Genomic DNA, 18,225 nt, shown 5'->3' with positions numbered 1-18,225 from the left:
CGGTCTCTCTCTTCTTGGCTGAGTGCAGTAATTCATGTAGCACTTTCCAAGCTTCACTAAAATTCGATGAGTCACTTGCACACAAGTAAACACTGCAGAATAGATAGCAGCATTACTCACCCCAGCCGCAGGGCTGACGTCATCCCGAGTCCAAAGGAAGGCGACAATTCCTTTGTCATCTGTGGATCTGGAGCCATCAAGCTCTGCTGTGTTGGTAGGAAGGGTGATGACAACGTTCCCAGCTATCTTTGCTGTGGGTGGCTTATTGATCTCTGAGTATGAAATGAGGACAAAGGATCAGAATACAAAGGAGCTTCAGCAAACTGTAACCCATCCATAACTAAGGAAAAGTTGACTAATTCTTCTTTAGCAATTCTAATCACTTAGTTATGTTTGATGAAGAATATAATAATACCAGGTGACCTGGTTGGGAAATCCAGGTCAGAAGACCTGCTGTGTAGCCCACGGGTTGTCTTTGGCAAAGTGCAATGGACTGTATGTGTTTATTGCATAGGGGCAATTCTCCATCTCCTCCTGCTCTCCTCCATTTCCTGCCCTCTGCTGAGGGATGGCAGTGCCCTCTGAAAGGCTCAGCATGCAAGGCAGGGATCTACGCTAAGAGTGGTGAGTTGGCTGAAATTAGGTGGAGGTAGCTTGCATATGCGCATGAGTTTGACCAAACTGCGGGAGGCAGTGGAAGACAGGAGTGCCTGGCGTGCTCTGGTCCATGGGGTCACGAAGAGTCGGACATGACTAAATGACTAAACAACAACAGCTTGCATATGAGTTGAGTTCTGCTTATGCAAGCCACCTCTGTCTATTTTCTCCAGAGCTCCACTCACACTACAGGCCCCTGTCCCACATCTGAGCCCTTCCTCAGGATACCCTGAACCTTGAAATGAAGATACTTATATCACACACACCCCCACACACATCCAAGGAAGCTGCAAGGTAGGAGATCAGGACAGACAAAAGGAAGAACTTTGCACAATGTATGGTTAAAAGACAGAACTTGTTACAAGATTGAGTGACAGCTACTAGCTTGGGTGACTTCAAAAGGGGAACAGACTAATTCCTGGAGGATAAGGCTATCAATGGCTACCAGTCATTATTACTATATGGTACCTGCAGGATTAGAGACAGCATGCCTCTGGATACCATTTGCTGGTGAACATGAATGGGAAAGTGCTATGATGCTCATGTACTGCTTGTGGGCTTCCCACAGGCATCAAGCTGGCCACTGTGTGACAAAAGAGCAGGACTAGGTGGGCCTTCCGTCTGATCCAGCAGGATTCTTCTTACATTCATCTGACTGCCCACCTTCACCTGCATCACATGGCTCAGTGATTCAGGCTTCCTGCCGTTTAAGTGCTGGGAGAAGTGGATGTAGGCATGACAGAACCAAGTGTGCTTCAGGCTGGAGATTTGTACCATACCTCACAGGGTTGTCATGGGAATAACCAAGATAAAAACCAGATTTTAATACACTGAAATGTAGTGAAGGAGCAATGAGTAATAATGATGGGCAATTATGATCAACTTCCTGAAGCCTTCAGGTAGAGCTCTTTTATTTCTGTAGAGCCTCTTTTCAAAAGCTTGATTTTGCAAGTGAACAGTAGAAGCATTTTAACAGGCATTAGTGCTTGGATTTCATTCTCTCAAAGAAAGCCCCAGGAAAAAAATGGGATCATCTGGCCGTTTGGAGAGACAGAGACACATGGTTTGGGCAGTGATGGAATCCAAGACTGACTGAAGAGGGAAAACAAGAATAATGTTCTCCTGCATGTTTGTCAAGTTTAAGCTTTCTGGACCAAGAAGGAATTTCAGCCCATGTCTCCCTCATCCTACTCCACCACTGCTTATCACATATATTACCTTCTGTTTCATCACCAAGGGATTGCAATGAATAGAAGAGCTTCCTTACGTGGAGCCTTCTTAGCCAAAGGCTGTGTTCCCTCCAGCTACCCACCTTCCTTGACAATGACGTTAACGGAGCTCTGGCTCTGCAAGTTCCGCTCATCTTTGACAGTCAGCGTGAATTCGTACGTCCCGACCTCAAGCCCAGTGACTGTGGCAATGCTGCTGTTGGCATTTTCCAGTTTCACACCATCTGGGCCCCTGGCAAAAAGCCCCAAAAGAATCAGCATGCAGATGTCAAACTTTTGCACAGAAAAGAAGAGGAATATTCTTTGAACATTCAGCCAAGATGCTAGGCTCCCAGGTGCACTGGGCTAGGCCAAGATAATTTGTGCTGTAGGCAAAGCATTTTTTTATTTTTCCCTGTATCTTATTGTATATTACAAGGATAGGGTACTGCTTTCTCTTCAGCGGTTTTCCTGACTAGGATTGGAGGAGAAATTTGATTCAGTTCTCATGTAATGCTAAATCTGTCCAATTCACACTTTCCAAAACAATATGAGAACTGAAACACAGACATCTCCATCAAAATCCGCACACATTCAAATTTTGCAACCTAGTTCTCAAACCAAAGAATATTCACAAAAATGCAAATATTAGGGGACAGTATGCATAAAAATCAATATATTAGTGAAAGTAACATACAAAAATGCAAAACTGTGTGCACAAATGTGGTTTTTAGGGGGAAATTCATGCTAAAATAGTGAGGATTTAGCTTTAGTTTCATGAGGATTTTTTTAAAACAAAATTTCACAACTTGCTGAAGAAACGTGGGAAAACGAGCAAACTGAAATTGAGAGATTATTCCATTCCTATTCCTGATTACAGCCCCTCTTCTCTATTCCATAAAAGTGAATGGAATGAAAAAGCTTTCCCCCTATTCACTTGTATGGAATACAGGGGAAATGAGGTGTAATCAGGAAAACTAGGCGGGGGCACAATTCCTCCCGCCCCAATTTGGTTAATTGGGAACCCTTGCAATTCTCCCATCCTAAGGAGGCACAGCTACTGCCTGCTGGGTTAGGCTGGCCTGGATAATAGTGGTTTTGTTTTGTTTTTTAAGATTCTACATGCACTATGCATGTTAGGGTGTGATACAGCATAGTTCTGCATTATCATGTGCAAGGTCATGTGTATGCAAGAGGGAGGCAGAGAAATGTACCGTGTTTTTTCCCAAAGGAAGGATGCAATCTTCTGATCATCTGAGCTCTTGCTGCCATCCAGAGTGGTGCTGTCCACAGGCAGAGTTAGTTCTTTGTCTGGACCAGCATCTGCCTTGGGAGGCTTATTGTTTTCTGAGCAAAAGTTCACAAAATGAGAGAGATATGAAGGCACTCTTGAAATGAACTGGATGCTTATGTGGAAGGTGACAGACAAGCATAGTTCACATGAATATACAAAGCAGCCTTGAAGCAAGTCCATCTAGCCCAGTGTTACCTCTGCTGATTGGAAACAGCTCTGCAGGATGTCAGGCAGGGGCATTCTCCAGCTTCTACCTGAGAGCCTTTAATCACAGAGATTGGGAACTAAAGCTGGGACCTTGTACACGCAAGCATGTGTTAACCTCTGAGCTACAAACCCTTCATAAATCCTCAGTAAAACAAAACCAAGGACGTTCCCACACTAGAAGGGTACCCTGGAAATGCTATGCTTTGTTCACTCATTTTCTATGAGGCATATATACGATATAATCATTATATTATTATTGTCCTGTGTTTCCCCTGTACTTTTCCTATCTTTTTTTCAGACTTCAGGAAATCTAATCAGTGTGTGTACCAAGATTACAACAGCACCAAAATCTCTACAGGCATAGACTGCCTCAGTGAAACCCTTCAGGGTTTTTTTTTTATTTAAGGGGTGTGGTTTTGACTTTGGCAATAACATATCAGGCTGGAAAACCTATTGCCATGCGTTCATACTTTGTTAAATCTTCACTATTAGCTTTTCAGTCCGTGTCATTTTATCAGCATGTTTATTTTTTAAGCTGCACTAAAACAATCTTTCTATTCACATTAATGAAAAAGAATGTTGGTACAAGATTAACTTCAAAATATTGTGGTCAGCATCGTTTTAGCAGTGTTGCTGCTCCAACACATTTAATTAGCATTAAGATAATTAATTTTTAGCCTTAAAAAAATTAAAGTAATGACATAGTAGAGCCTAAATAAGAAAGGCTTAGCAGAAAAATGAAAAAAACAACAACCACACAATACAACAACCCTGCATGCTCAACTAAACAGTTCTTTCTCCATCTACATGGCTTCATCACACCAAGTAGTGTGGGTGGAACATAGGGAGATGCACAGCTCACAAACTATAGGAATCCAATTACAATTGTGTTTGTAGCTATTCCCTCATTTCCTTTCTAGACCGCTTTATATTTTTAAGAAAAAAAATGTCAAAGTGGTTGAAGATAAAACATTAAATTTAAGATTTCAAAATAAAACATTACTAAAGAAAGTCAAATATAAAGCTTACAATAGAAGAGCAATTATTAAGCCAGGCATGGGGAATCTCCTGTCAACCCTAACCACTGGGCATACTTGCTGGGGCTGATGGGAGTTGCTGTTGAGGAGCAGCTGGAAGGCCAAAGGTTCCCCATACCTGGATTAGGTAGTACTAGCAACCACTTGCTTGCAAGCATCCTAACACTCCTCACACACTAAGGGCCAATGCATATGCAACAACATAGTCAATGATTAAAAGAATGTGAGTGGGCCGCAGAATTATATGCTCTCTGCCAGATTCAAACAGTGTTTAAGAAATCTGATTCAGCAGGAAATCTAGTTAAGACATGTGACGGTGGAGATCTTAACCACAAGAGATTCCCCCCAGCTTAAAAATTGCAGTGTCTTCCATACTGGATCAGTTTGACAATAGGTTTGTGTCTCTTCACAAAATGGAAGCTCACAGGACTCAGAAATCAGGCTGACATTTTCATAGCACCACACAAATCAAAGGGCATACAATCCAGAAAACTGCAAGACTAGCTTTCTGCTTGGTCCAGCAGAGCCTTTGACTTTTTGCTTTTTCCTGAATAGCAATTATCTGTGCTGTACAGCAAGCTGTGTTTGAAATTGAAGGGAGTGGGTGGCACTGCTATTTGGGGAAAATAGGCTTTACGGGGGGGGGGGGGAATGATCCAAAGTTACATGCTTTGGAGTACCCATTGGTCTCAATGGTTGAAATCAATGGTACCTATAAATATGTTCCTTTGTCTGGAACATGGCCTGTCTAGAAGAGCAACTGGCTTATTTTCAGATTGTCCCAGTGTTTGACATGATTAGCTACCAGACATTTATCTAGGTTCAAGAGAAAACCAGCTGCTCTCTACCAGCCCCACACACTGGCTGCACATACACCATATTTAAAACACACGACTTCTCCCAAATAATCCTGGGAACTTTGTTAAGGGTTTTCTTAAGGGGTCTGGAAACTATATCTCTTTGATGGCTAAACTACAGTTCTCAGGATAATTTTTTTGGGGGGGAGTCATGTGCTTTAAATGTCTGTGTATGCAGTCACTATCTCTTCATCCCCCTTAACCCTGGTCCCAAATATATTAATGTCAAATACAGGCTTCTCATATACAATGGGGGGCATTGTACACACAAAAACCCTTATTAAGCGTACCAGGTTGCACAATCACTGTGACCTCAGCAGTGGACTGGTGGCCAGCAGAATCCGTCACCGTCAGCAGGTAGGTATAGTCACCTTCACGCATTGCAGAGAGCTGCAGAGTTGAAGTCCTCACTCCCTTGGAAACAACAAATACCAAGAATTTAAGTCCCCATTCACAAAGAAAGAAAGTAAAAGGAGGCTTAAGAAATGCACCACTCATTGCAAAGTTATATAACCCAGTTTCAGGTGGAGTTTTTTAAACAATCAAGTGGCTTATACATTTTGTGAAATAAATAAAATTATTTAGAGGATACATGGGGCATGTACTTGTGGTCTCCTATCTAGCTACTGACCAGCCCCAGATATAGTTGGCTTCCACAAGGTTGCTGAATTATGTGCCCCCCAATCATGTCTTGGAACCATCCAGGAATTTATCCACCTTGAGATGCTTGGGGTTTTTTCCGGTTTTGAAAAAACAGAAGATGGGACATGTAAGAGATTTGTAGGTCATGCAGAACCAGGAGAAAGTCAATACAGGATCCCTCCCCCCTCCCAAGATGATGCTGAACTACAACTTCCATGAGTCCTAGTCAGCATGGCCAGTGAGAGTTGTAGCCCACTAACATCTGGAAGGCACCATGCTGGCTACTATGCGTAGAACAGGGAGTTTTTCCTCCCTTTTTTGTAAAACTGGAGCCCAGAATCATCTAATGAAGGACTACTATCCACCATACAATCCTGTCTAAGAACTGAGCTCTTCCCTGTCCCCTCAGCTATTAAGGTGCCAATATGCAAAGCAGCCTTTTCTGCCTCTGGAAGTCCAGTTGCTTCTTCACTGCTTGGGTTTAGAAAAGCAGTTACAACTTTTAATCACACTTTTGTGTCCACCTTATTTATTTATTGCAATTCTCCTCCACCTTCTTCTCCAAGGAGCTCCAGGTGGTGTACATGGTTCCTTCCCCCCTCGTTTAATCCCCACAACAACCCTGTGAGGTAGGTTAGGCTGAGAGGCAGTGACGGGCCCAAGGTGACGCTGGCCAAATGGGGGTATGAACCCTAGTCTCCCAGGTCTTAGTCTAACATGCAAACCACTACACCAAACTGACTCTTCTTCATAGAATTGTAGAGTTGGAAGGGACCCCGAGGGACAACTAGTCAAACCCCCTGCAATGCAGGAATCAGGAATATTGTTTTACTGTAAGCGACTTTGAAGAGTGTGATATAAGCAACTTTATATAAATGCATTTATTTATTTTAACAGAGAAGATAAGGAAATCGCTGCCACAAGTTGTGGCTGCCAGGTTGGAAAAGGGGGATTAGACAAACTGACCAGAAGAATGCTAAGAACTACTAGTCATGATGTCTGTCTATGTAACACCTCCAGGATCAAAGGCAGCATGCTCCTGAATATCAGATACTGGGAGACACAGGTGGGAGAGTGCTACTGCCCTGATGTCCTGTGTGTGGGCTTTTAGATACATATCAGGCTGACTGCTATGGGCTAGAAGGATAATACTAAAACAGAACTTAATGACACATGGAAAGAGCATGTACCCAAAGCACATACAGCAAATTAAGCTCAGCAACAAAATTAGCCGCCAGACATGACAGAAGGGACATGATGCTCTCACAAAATTACTAGGTGCGCAATGTTTGAACACACACATTGTATTTTTTAAATGTTGATTAGATAAGTAATTGTTGGGTCAGAGGTGTTTACAGTGATTGAACAAATTGATTTACATGAACTTAAAACATAATAGGAAATGTTTATTGAAGTGTGTTGACTCCTCTCAAGATGGAGCCCCGAGATCTTACCTGCATCTCTACCACTTTCCCTTTGCTGCTGGGGCTGAGGGACCATTCATAGCTGACAATGCCGTGGTCATCTGTGCTCTGGTTCCCATAGAGGGTGATGGAGTTTTGGGGCAGAGTGATAACTTGGTTAGGGCCTGCGTTCGCTACGGGTGGGTAATCCACTGCTTTGTTCACAGTCAGGCTGGCAGTGGTGGAGTTGCTGGCACCATCCGAGTCCACCACGGTGAGGCTGAAGAGGGAGGAAGGAAGAGAATTCAAAGATCAGGACAGAAAGGGGAAAGCTCAAAGGGAGCCACCGGCCCCAAATGAAAGGGAAGAAAATTAATGGTTTAAGCTGAATATGTATAAACTGAAGGGGGGGGCCAAAGACGGATGCCTGAACAAGTAGGAGGGAAACATGCAAATATGAAAATTGATGCTATTTTAAACAAATGTATAACATGCAGCTAAAGCTATATTCAAACATGTCCGTATTTATAACAAGAAAATAAAGAAATCAAAATGCCAGATACACATTTACAGACTCAAAGTCTATTCACAAATAATAAATTATGAATCCATTCCATTGAAACGCAGGTGAACTGAAAGTTATATATGGTTTATATCTGAGGCAACCCATTCACATGTGCCAGGGATCAAGTGATGAGTGTAACCAGCTCTCTCTTAGGCAATGGCTAATCAAATAAGAGAACTGGCTCAGACCAATAAATTGCATTTTGTCTGCCTAGTGTGCTTTAGGCAAGTTCACAAAAACAAAGAATTACTGTATCTATCCCATTATTGCTGAAGTCTGACTGTGGGAAGTATTCTGCCTCTGAAAAGTCATGTCAGTCTTCTGCCACTCACATTTAGTAGCTCCTAATTAATAAATCAACTGAATCCTTTTTTTAAAAAAAACCATGTATGTATGCTAATAGATATCATCACAACATCCTGTGGCAATGAGTTACACAGGCCAAGTTGTTTTCTCTGTACTTCCTTTTGTTTACCTCTAACATACTGTATGAGAAGTGGCCCTACAGTAAAGTATTAAATTCTCCTTGGGAAAGCACTGTTAATTAGCCAACTTTGTGATGAACATTTCTGCAGAGTCCCTCTGTCATTTATTTCCATTTACAGATGGGGGAAAGGGGAGGTTGGAGCCACATGGCAAGGAAAAGGCTTGGAACTGAAGCAGCAATGGTAACACTAAAGCCCCTCATCCAGAAGCTCTCTTTATAAGGAAGGGCCATAGGTTAGTAGCAGAGCCCATGCTTTGTGTCTAGTGGGTCCCAATCAGGATGAGCATCAAGCTCTGCAGTTAAAAGGATCTCAGGTCAAAGTATGCAGTGCAGCGCTAGATGGACCAACAGTCTGATGACTTCATATGTGTATCTCTCCTGGCCTCATTACTGCTGATAAGGTCAATATGCATGAATAGCCTGTCATAAGTTGCTGGGGGTGTGTGGACAGGAGGGAAACACATAATTTACAGTTCAGACAATTTCATATTATATGCTAGTGGGTTCTGTAATTGCTCTCATCAAATGTCACCCATACAAGACCTGCAAGCTGGAAAAACATAAAAAATAATAGAATGAGGCTACCCACAGTCCTGCTTGCAATTAAAACAATTTAGAAGCTGGTATTCACTGTTGAAGCCAAAATATCTGTTTAAAAGACTCTCATAATGCATTAACAAAACTCTCTTCCTAAGGATTAAGAGAGAGAGAGACAGAGAGCTTAGCAACTGAGATAATCAAATGCATGTGCAGACTTCGCAAGTAAAAGCACAAAAATCTTTACAACCAGAATTTGGATCATTTGCTGTACAGCACACTCTCAACTTCTTCCCCTTCTAAAAACAGGCTTGTAATGGGGCTGTGCAAGTCATTATTTATTTAAAATCATTGGTAAAGCAACGAGGAAACAGGCCTTTAGAGGTGGAAAGAACCCAGTTCACACATAATGCTGGCTTAGCAAGAACAAGCAGGTGTGTGGATACCCAGAAGGAAACTCGCAGCTGCTTTTCCCTTCTCGGGGTCTTCCTGCTGCTGTACAACCCAGGGCTAAGCCATGGTTTGGATGAGCATTACATGCACACCTGAGCTCTTGGTTTGTCTTTCTCCCAACCAAAACACAAGCAGCAACCAAGGCTGAGCACTTGTGATTTGTTTTGAGAAGGGAGAACACAAGCTCAGATTCACACATAACACTATGCCAAACCACAGCTTAGTTCTGGCTAGTGTGGCAGCAACGGGATTGGGGAGGACCAACTCAACCACAATTTACTCTCTGGGTACCCAAAGAACTTATGTGAATGAGGATGAAGCACTTTACTGGATCCCCAATTCCCAGGGAGAGAACACAAAGCTGAGACACACAGTTTACCCATGGAGGATACTAAAACAGATTTTTTTTGCTAGGCTTAGCAAATACAATTTCAATTTTCAACCTACTGAATATTTCAACTATAAAGCAAATGGCAGACACACACAGAATCACCCTCATTCCATAACAATAAAGCTGAGGTCGGCTACACTAAACCAAAAGAAAATTGAATTATTACAGGAGAACTCTTCTTGAGATACCTTGAACCTTTTATAAAGGAAACTCATCTAAAGATATCCTTACCCAATATATTCATTTTCAGATGGGCCTTAGAATAATCAATTTATTCCTGAACCTTTTATCCCCGACTAAAAATCACAGTGACATATTCAATAGTTATATGCCAAATCCTATTTTTATAATGAGGGTGAAAAAAATGGTTTAGAGCTGGGGGGGGGGAAATAAGCTCTGCTCTATGACACATGCATTCCTTCCACTATTCTCCCCCCCCCCTTCACATCAGCTATCTAGTCACACATAACAGTTTAAATTGGGAGATTACAATTTTATGAATATAGCAATAACCTCAACCTCCACAGTCTGGGAAACTATGAAATGTGACTAGGTAGCAAAAAGTTGTTGCTGGTTTGTTTTGTAAATTGTTAGCTGATACACTGTTTTCCTTGGCTCACGTGAACAAAGGATTATCTAGCTGTTTAACATACCAAGGAATGATTTCATTAATTGGTTTGTGTCATCTATCTTATGCTTTAGATCTAGAAAATCCAAACCAAAGGTATGACCCCAGGTTCTTTGTCTTACCTGAACGTGTAATTTCCTGGCACCAGATTGGTCAGTTTCAGAATCGCAGTGTCTGCCGATACCTTCTCCTCCCGTAGAGGCCCCTTCAGTTCTTCCCAGTGGTAACTGACTATTTTGTCATCATCAGTACTGTCTGATTCAATGAAGACAGATAAAGACACATTCCCAGTAAGTTCAGGAGGAATTAAAATCTATTTACAAAGTAGCTTAAGGCCATACTCCCAGTATAGCAACTTTCACAAGGGACAAGAGTTAATTTTATTTTTAAACTGTGAAGCTATGCTTAATGTGCCATGTGATAAAAGAAAGAGTATTTAAAATATGAATGATAGTCCCCAGAAATGGGATTGCTGAATGAAACTAGGAATGAACACACTGGTAGAATCCATGCACCATTAATGTAAAGGTCCCAGAGTCTATCCCACATCACTTCAACAAAAAACGTCTCAGGTAGAAGGGCTGAGATTCTGGGGAGCCACTATCAGTAATACAATAATAAGCCAAAGTAGGGATGGGAAACCTCACGCTGGGGGGGCCAAACGTGGCCTTCCAAGCCTCTCTATCTGGCTCCCTCCTCTGCCATCCCCTCACTAGAGTGGCTTTGCACTCTCCTTGAGTTTGCTCTGCTAGAATGTGTCACTGAACTCTAAAACTGCTTCTTGCTGGCCTGGAGGGGGGGGGCTAGCCAACTGTACAAAGGAAAAACACACATCTATTGCTCTGCTTATTTTTGCCTCTAGCTCTGCCCGCCCTGGCATGTGGCCCCCCAGAAGGTTATCAGAAGGGAATGCAGATCTTGAGCTGAAAAACATACCCCAGCCCTGAGCTAAAGGGACCAGAAGGCTGATTCTGTGTGGAGCAGCTTTATATGTTTAAACAAGTCCAGTGAGCAGATGTTTTCCTTGTACTGAGTTGGGGCTGCCCTAGTTTAACTAATGCATTTGGCAGTGAAGACCAGTAGCTACAAATCTACATGTGCCCACAAATTGATCAACAGTCAGTGCATGATTTGAACTGATCCTAATGATACATCAGCCACATTCCGCTAGAATCCCGTTCCTTAATAGACAGTCTCACTGGGTCTCCTCCATGACTTTTATCTGAGGCTTGCAGGAATAGATTGCACTAGTTTTAGTAGGTACTTACGGCTGCCATCAATGACTGTTGAGGTAGTTGGTAGTGAGATCTCCAGGAACTGGGGTAACACAATGGCCACAGGGGGCTGATTCACTCGAGGCTCTGCAATGAAAAACAGAACGATTACAGCCACCATAGAAAGTTCCCATCCTAGTCAACTCCAGCATTGTAGCTAAGAGATGGAGCTGTGAATCAGGAAGTCCAGGGCTCAAACCTCACCTCTGCCATGAACTCACTAAATGGCCTTAAGGAAAGATGGTCTCTCCCAACCTCAGCAACTACTCCACGTCTTTTCAATTTGCAACATGGGATAAGGATTATAAAACAATAAACAAGAAGCACTTTGAACACTCGCAAACAACTACATAAATTGTACATATTAAATTGTACATATTAATATATTATTGAACTTGTGGTTAAAACGGTTAAGACGAAAGGTGACTTTAGGCAAGCGAGCTCACTGAGCCTCAACCTTCCTGTTTGCAATATGGAAATAATACCGCTAACTTATTTTACAGGATTATTGTAAGGATCACAGATATATAGCCGGTGAAGCGCTTTGAGTGCTTACAGGAAGTGGAACTTTCCACACGATCAATAGAAGTCACTACCTTCCTTCTATCGCTACAGTACAGAGCTCTGAGGAACCTTGGAACATATTAAGCCCTGTTAGCAGCACCTAGTGGTATTGGGAGGAATAACTATGCCAAGAATAGTAATACAGTCATACCTCAGGTTAAAGTTGCTTCAGGTTAAGCGTTTTCAGGTTGCGCTCCGCAGCAACCCAGAAGTAACAAAACGTGTTACTTCCGGGTTTCGCCACTCAAAATGACGTCATGCGCATGCGCAGAAGCAGCAAATCGAACCCGCAAATGCGGGTTGCGTTCACTTTAGGATGCGAACAGGGCTCTGGAACGCATCCAGAGGTACCACTGTACATAGTTTGCCTTTCTTGCCACTGAGGAATCAAAACCAGCTCTCACACAACAGGAATGAGGGAGAAAAGGGGTATCTTAGGCAGCAGAGACCTGAATCTTGGTACTTTCCATTCTAGAAGTCAATCACTGGCTATTAGAAGCCATTAGGCCTTCTTCCTCCCTTTTCATGGACAAAGAGGATCCAAGAGGAGATCTATGGCTGGTGAAATACAGGCTCTTTTACTTGGATGGCCATTCTCATCTTTGTTTATATGCCATTGTGACATTCTGAAGGAAACAGTGTTGGTAAAGGTATTCCTACCACTCCCTGGGAGGGGAGGGGAGCAGCAGCACCTGGCTGCTAATCCTTCCAAGGATCATCTACTATTCTACTAGATCAAATATCTCAAACCATTTCAGACACAGGACCTGCTTTTAATTCAAACATGCACTGGGAGACCCATTTTTTAATCTTTCATTTGCATGGTCGTAGTGCTCCTGTTGTGACCCACCTTGGATCAGGCCACATCCCACTAATGTGTCCCGACCCACCAACTGAAGACTAGTGTGCTAGATCAATGGTTCTTAACGATCAAGGCCTCCTGCTATGTTTGCAGCATCTGGCTTGGGCTATGCTATCATGGCACTGTTCATCTGTTGGGAGGGGAAAGCACCCAGACTGAATTCGGTCATATCAGGTAAGCACTGATAGCAGAGGCACTGGTGAGCAGCAACTTCATTGTCTGGTGGAAATTGCAAACTGGCAGGCAGAGAGGCAACCCTGGCACTAATGGGGAAATGGCCAAGTGACAAACACCAAGTTTGCTGACAATACACACCCACACACCTGTTGTACCCAACGTTTCCTAGGTGAAGGATAGGAAGATGTGAATTTGGACTATAAGCCATTCAACATCCTTTAACGGGTAGGAACAACCACCCACTCCTGGCACAACCTCTAGCTATTTTAGGCACCAGGCAAAAGCATTTTTATTCACCCTGGCCCTTAGATATTAACTTTCTGCTTATATCTCAGTGGGGTGAAGTTGGATTTGTGTGTGTGAGAGAGAGAGAGAGGAGAGAGATTTTTAGGCTGTATTTTAGGCTGTTTTACCCTTTTGCATCGCTCTGAGTGCTTTGTTTCATTTTTTGAAAAAAGTGCTTTGTTTCATTTTTTGAAAAAGAAACAAATAAACACAATAAGTAAATAAAATGAAAATAAACATTGAGACTAAGGAGAAGGAAGCTGACTGCCACTGCTGCCACTAGGACTGGTTGTAAATAAGAAGCAGACATGGTGGCCCCGGACTGAACCAGGCAGAGGTTGGTGGGACAGTGCCATACTTGCCCTAATGGACTAGCCTCCACTGAGTCAAACATTTGTGGACTCCTGTGCACAAATATCCTGCTCTCTCAGTTCCCTGGTTTTGCAGTACTGTGGGTGGAGGGGACAGGACCAAATGGGTACATAAGGGCAAATGAACAATGCTTCTATCCTATCTGTGTATCTGAAGAAGTGTGTATCTGAAGAAGTGTGCATGCACACGAAAGCTCATACCAAGAACTAACTTAGTTGGTCTTTAAGGTGCTACTGGAAGGAATATTTTTTGTTTTGACTATGGCAGACCAACACGGCTACCTATCTGTAACTGCTTCTATCCTATGACCTTCCAAAAAAATATTAGCTATGACCAGCCTTGGTAGTAGCAACCAAACTTGGAGCAAATTCTGGCTCACATTTGGCCCCATTTTGGATCACAATTTGTTTTGGGAAGTGTGAATTAGTTAGAGGTGCCTAATCACAAACCTATGCCAAGCAGGAAAGAAAATGACAGCCACTAAGAAGAGCACTCCTGATGCTGCCACCCACCATAAAGCAAGGCAAAAGTTAGTGAATGGTTTTTCACATTCTGTTTCACCCAACACCTCCCTCCCACTGCAAATTTAGCCAAAATTTCTCCCTGGAGAACTTGCAGTCATTTTCATTAACACCCCCCCCCCCAGCTGTCTACCATCTCAAGCTTTTGTGGAAATTACTTTTTTAAAAAGGAAATATATAACCTACAAGCTGTAAATGTATCTGCTAAGCATACCTGGTTTAACTGTCACATTCACCATTCCTTCTCCATGAGCATTATCACCATCTACTATCACATTGAATTCGTACAGGCCAACTGTGAGCTAGCAAAGAAAATGAACAGGGCATATTAGACATGGGCAAGGCTGTGTCTACCTGTTCCCACCCCTAAATTAGACCACCACAATGATGTTAGTACCTCACAAAAAACAACTGACATATACTGAATTATGAGAGACATGAGCCATTAATGCCATCTGCTCAGAAGAGAATAAATCCCTTCTCTATTTGGACCCTAACATCCTGCATTACCTGGGCCTTGTGATCAGGTGGAAGTGGGGATATTTTATTTTTTTTTGTCTACTGTGGACTCAGCAAGGAGAGGACGTGAACTCAAAGCCTCTAACAGTTTCATTGTACCTGACACCCCAGAGAACCACTCAGAGTCAGACAATGTGTAGTTAGATGGGCCAATGGTCTGACAGCATAAAGCAGCTTCAGTACATATACCGGTATATGTTACACACTGTAACATTTGCTTCCCCTAACCTTGCAGCACGACAGTGCAAAAGCCTACAACTGAAATTTTAGATTTAAGAGTTGCCAAAAAGCAAGAGATTCACCTTGGATAACTTGAGAATCTGTGAGTGCTGTCCTTCCATCTCTCCACTATAGTCAGTGGGGTGTGTGATCAGCCTCCAGTCATAGGAGTAGCTAGTCCCTAAACAAACAAACAAACAAACAAACAAACCAGAGGTTAGAAGAGCCCACTATGAAAAGAAACTGAATGAGAAGATCAAAGCAGCTCAGAAGCTTAAGCCTTATATTGAAGATTAAAACTAATGTCACTTCAGAATACTAAATTGTGTTATATCCACATGTGGTGGTCTAGCACATATTGGGAGTGAAACTGATGCAATAGAAAGGAATACTCATATAAGCTGAGATTTGAAAAACAAAAAATGAAATCTTTTCATACTGATTATGGCCAGAATATGTCATACTAAATCTTGGGAAAGAATGTCCATTCCCATCACTCCAGAGTGGGAAAGTAAAATATAACAATATCCTGCTATATGAAATCTAATTAACTGCACGAGAATTAAAGAAGGGAGACTATACACTTAAAACATCCCATCCAAAAAAACCTTGAAGTGTAAGCCATGTATCAAATACTGCAAAATAAAACGCACACTTCCACTGGCAGAGGAACAGGGGTGCGGACCACCCCCGGCACCACTATTCTGGTAGGGTGCCATTGTGGCGCCCCCCCGGACACGTGCTGCACCCCCCCGAGCGTGTCGAGTGCCATGCCCCCAGGATGCGCACCACGCCCCCGACTGCTCTCCACCCCCGGTAGCAGAGCATGCAGCTTCACCACTGCACACTTCCAGCAACATAACATGCTTATTTAGCGGGCTGGAAATTTTTGCTTATTCCAAATGACCATCTATATTTCTATTTGCAAGGAAATTTATTTATAAATAAAATGAAATTAACACCAAATATATATAACAGTATTTACAGAGCTCTTCCAGATGACCTGTTTATGTAGCTTTACTGATTTACTTCTACAAAGATAACATGGTAGTTAGACTATGACTGTTGAGCATGTACTCTGATTTGTTTACAGGATAGTTATATGAAAATGACCATTCATCCTGTATTCATTCTGATTTGCTTTTGGGGAATTTACACATCTTCCCATTAATAATTCATTCATCCCACATTTTTCAGTGTATTTTGCACTTACTTAACTGCAAAACTATTTTTAAAAGTGGATTTGTTATGCCAGGGCAACAGAGCACTTATTCCACCTTAATTGTGAAAACTTAATTTGGCATGTGCTTTAATCCCTCTCACAAAATGGTAACAGTTGGCACCCAAAATATATACAGCCGAGTCATTTCTATGCCCATCTAAGCAACCATGAGCCTCCCCTGGACTCTTGTAAATATTTGCACTCTGTTCAAAGCTGAATTCAGTGTGTGGAGTCTGTGTACACACAACTGGCTCAGATCTGGCCAGTGTATCTTGGAGTTAGCCCAGATGAACTTCTTCCTGCCATGCAGGCTTTACCTATTGATTACCAGGCTTTACCTGTTGATTACCAAGCAGGTTTGACTGAGCGTTTCCAGCTTCATCGCCTATCTTGAGCTGTCATTAAAAGAGCATGCATCTCTTCCAGCAAAACTAACAAGGTGGCAAACTCAGGTTTGCTACCACATACTATGTGCCATAGCCCCCTGGGTTCTACCTTTAGGTGGTGGAGGCAAGACGTATGCATTCAGCTCCACTTCATTCTTTGGCAGTGTCACTTCAACACTGTCTCCAGCAGAAACTGCCAGTTTCTTAATAACTGTAAGAGAGAATTAAAAATTAAAAGACAAGGCCATTTCACATGTTACATTTTCCATTCATATACCCAGATGCTTGTGGAAAAAGTATTGGCTCTGTTTGGATGTGATGGTAACTCATGGTTGAACTCTGTATGGAGGCCAGCCCTTCATTTCCTCCTTGCAACAGCCATTTTGTTGTACAAAAAGGATATGACATTGTCACTTCAAAAAGAAGGGGAAAGCATGAGAGAGTAGAACACGTTGAGAAGTATGTATTCATTTTAAAAAGCACAGAGATGCAGCAAGGCACGACTGTAAGGAGGAGATCAAAAGCATCCACTTTCCATTCTGAACTAACCAGAGTGTCTCATTATGCCCAGTGCTTTTTTCTTTAAAAAAAAAAAAAAGGTTAGGGGTACTCTCATTTTCCTACTCATATTGAAATACTGCCCCTCAATGAAGCCAAACTTACCGTAGATTCACAAAATGTTTAGGGGCATGTATCCCCCCAGAAAAAAAGCACTGATTATGTCTAAACTGGTTTGTTTAAAGTATGGCTTGATCCTGACATGTTTGAACAAACTAGAGTCCTCCACCCCAACCCATTTGGATACAATGAGAAACTCTGGTTTGTTTTAAACCAGAAGTGAAAGCTTCCAATCTTCCCTCACCCACACTAAGTTTAAGGGTTGCTGCTGCTGCTTGTTGTGCATGCCATGCTAACCAATAGTTTTAAACCTGTTACATCCAAAAGGGGCCATTGTGTGAATGAGTCATATGCTTCTCAATTAACTACAGCAGTTTTCAATATTCTGGAGCCTGGAATACGGAAATGCATGTTTCTGATGAGAAGCAAGCTGTGCGTAATAACCCCGGGCACAGAAATTGCTTGCAGAAATCATCCCACGTCTCACAATTAAAGTGCACCACAAGCCCTTAGTTGCAAAGCTTTAGAAATAACAAGCTACAAATTATTAAACTATAACATCCCATCCTTTAAACTTAGATGCCATTTGAGATTTTAAACTGAAAGTGAATACAAACCAACAGAATCATACAGAAATTAAACTCTTTGCTATCTTTCTGGAAAATTCAACATGCACTTTGTGCTCTGTACTGAAGGGAGATGTCAGCCAGGTGCAGTAGAGATGAGAAGAGCTGAATCAGATATGTTTCAGGAGACAATTTAGCTGCTCTTTCTCAAACTGAGAGGGACAAGAGCCTCTATTTATTCAACTGTAAGCTTAGCCTTTTGCAAACATAGCAA

At 42.3% G+C, this 18,225-nt stretch overlaps 1 protein-coding gene and 1 long non-coding RNA gene across 3 annotated transcripts in view; one reads left to right on the top strand and one right to left on the bottom strand.

Moving 5' to 3' along the window:
* Positions 1–18,225, bottom strand: part of KIAA0319L (KIAA0319 like) — a 56,068-nt gene that overhangs the window by 11,998 nt on the left and 25,845 nt on the right. For both annotated transcript variants that reach the window (XM_081921425.1, XM_081921426.1), the window contains exons 5-14: positions 16,877–16,978; positions 15,243–15,340; positions 14,636–14,723; positions 11,635–11,727; positions 10,489–10,621; positions 7,357–7,585; positions 5,551–5,674; positions 3,080–3,212; positions 1,970–2,118; positions 121–272 (exon numbers count right to left, since the gene is read on the bottom strand). In XM_081921425.1, the coding sequence (XP_081777551.1) occupies positions 121–272; positions 1,970–2,118; positions 3,080–3,212; positions 5,551–5,674; positions 7,357–7,585; positions 10,489–10,621; positions 11,635–11,727; positions 14,636–14,723; positions 15,243–15,340; positions 16,877–16,978 (1,301 nt within the window). The remainder of the gene's footprint in view (positions 1–120; positions 273–1,969; positions 2,119–3,079; positions 3,213–5,550; positions 5,675–7,356; positions 7,586–10,488; positions 10,622–11,634; positions 11,728–14,635; positions 14,724–15,242; positions 15,341–16,876; positions 16,979–18,225) is intronic.
* LOC309375665 overlaps positions 1–18,225 on the top strand; it is a 56,928-nt gene that overhangs the window by 26,234 nt on the left and 12,469 nt on the right. The window lies entirely within an intron of this gene.

This window comes from Podarcis melisellensis, assembly GCF_964234715.1.
Source record: "Podarcis melisellensis genome assembly, chromosome: 8".
Classification (NCBI taxonomy): Eukaryota; Metazoa; Chordata; class Lepidosauria; order Squamata; family Lacertidae; genus Podarcis; species Podarcis melisellensis.
The sequence above is the reverse complement of the archived record's forward strand: the minus strand, read 5'-3'. Positions and strand labels throughout refer to the sequence as shown.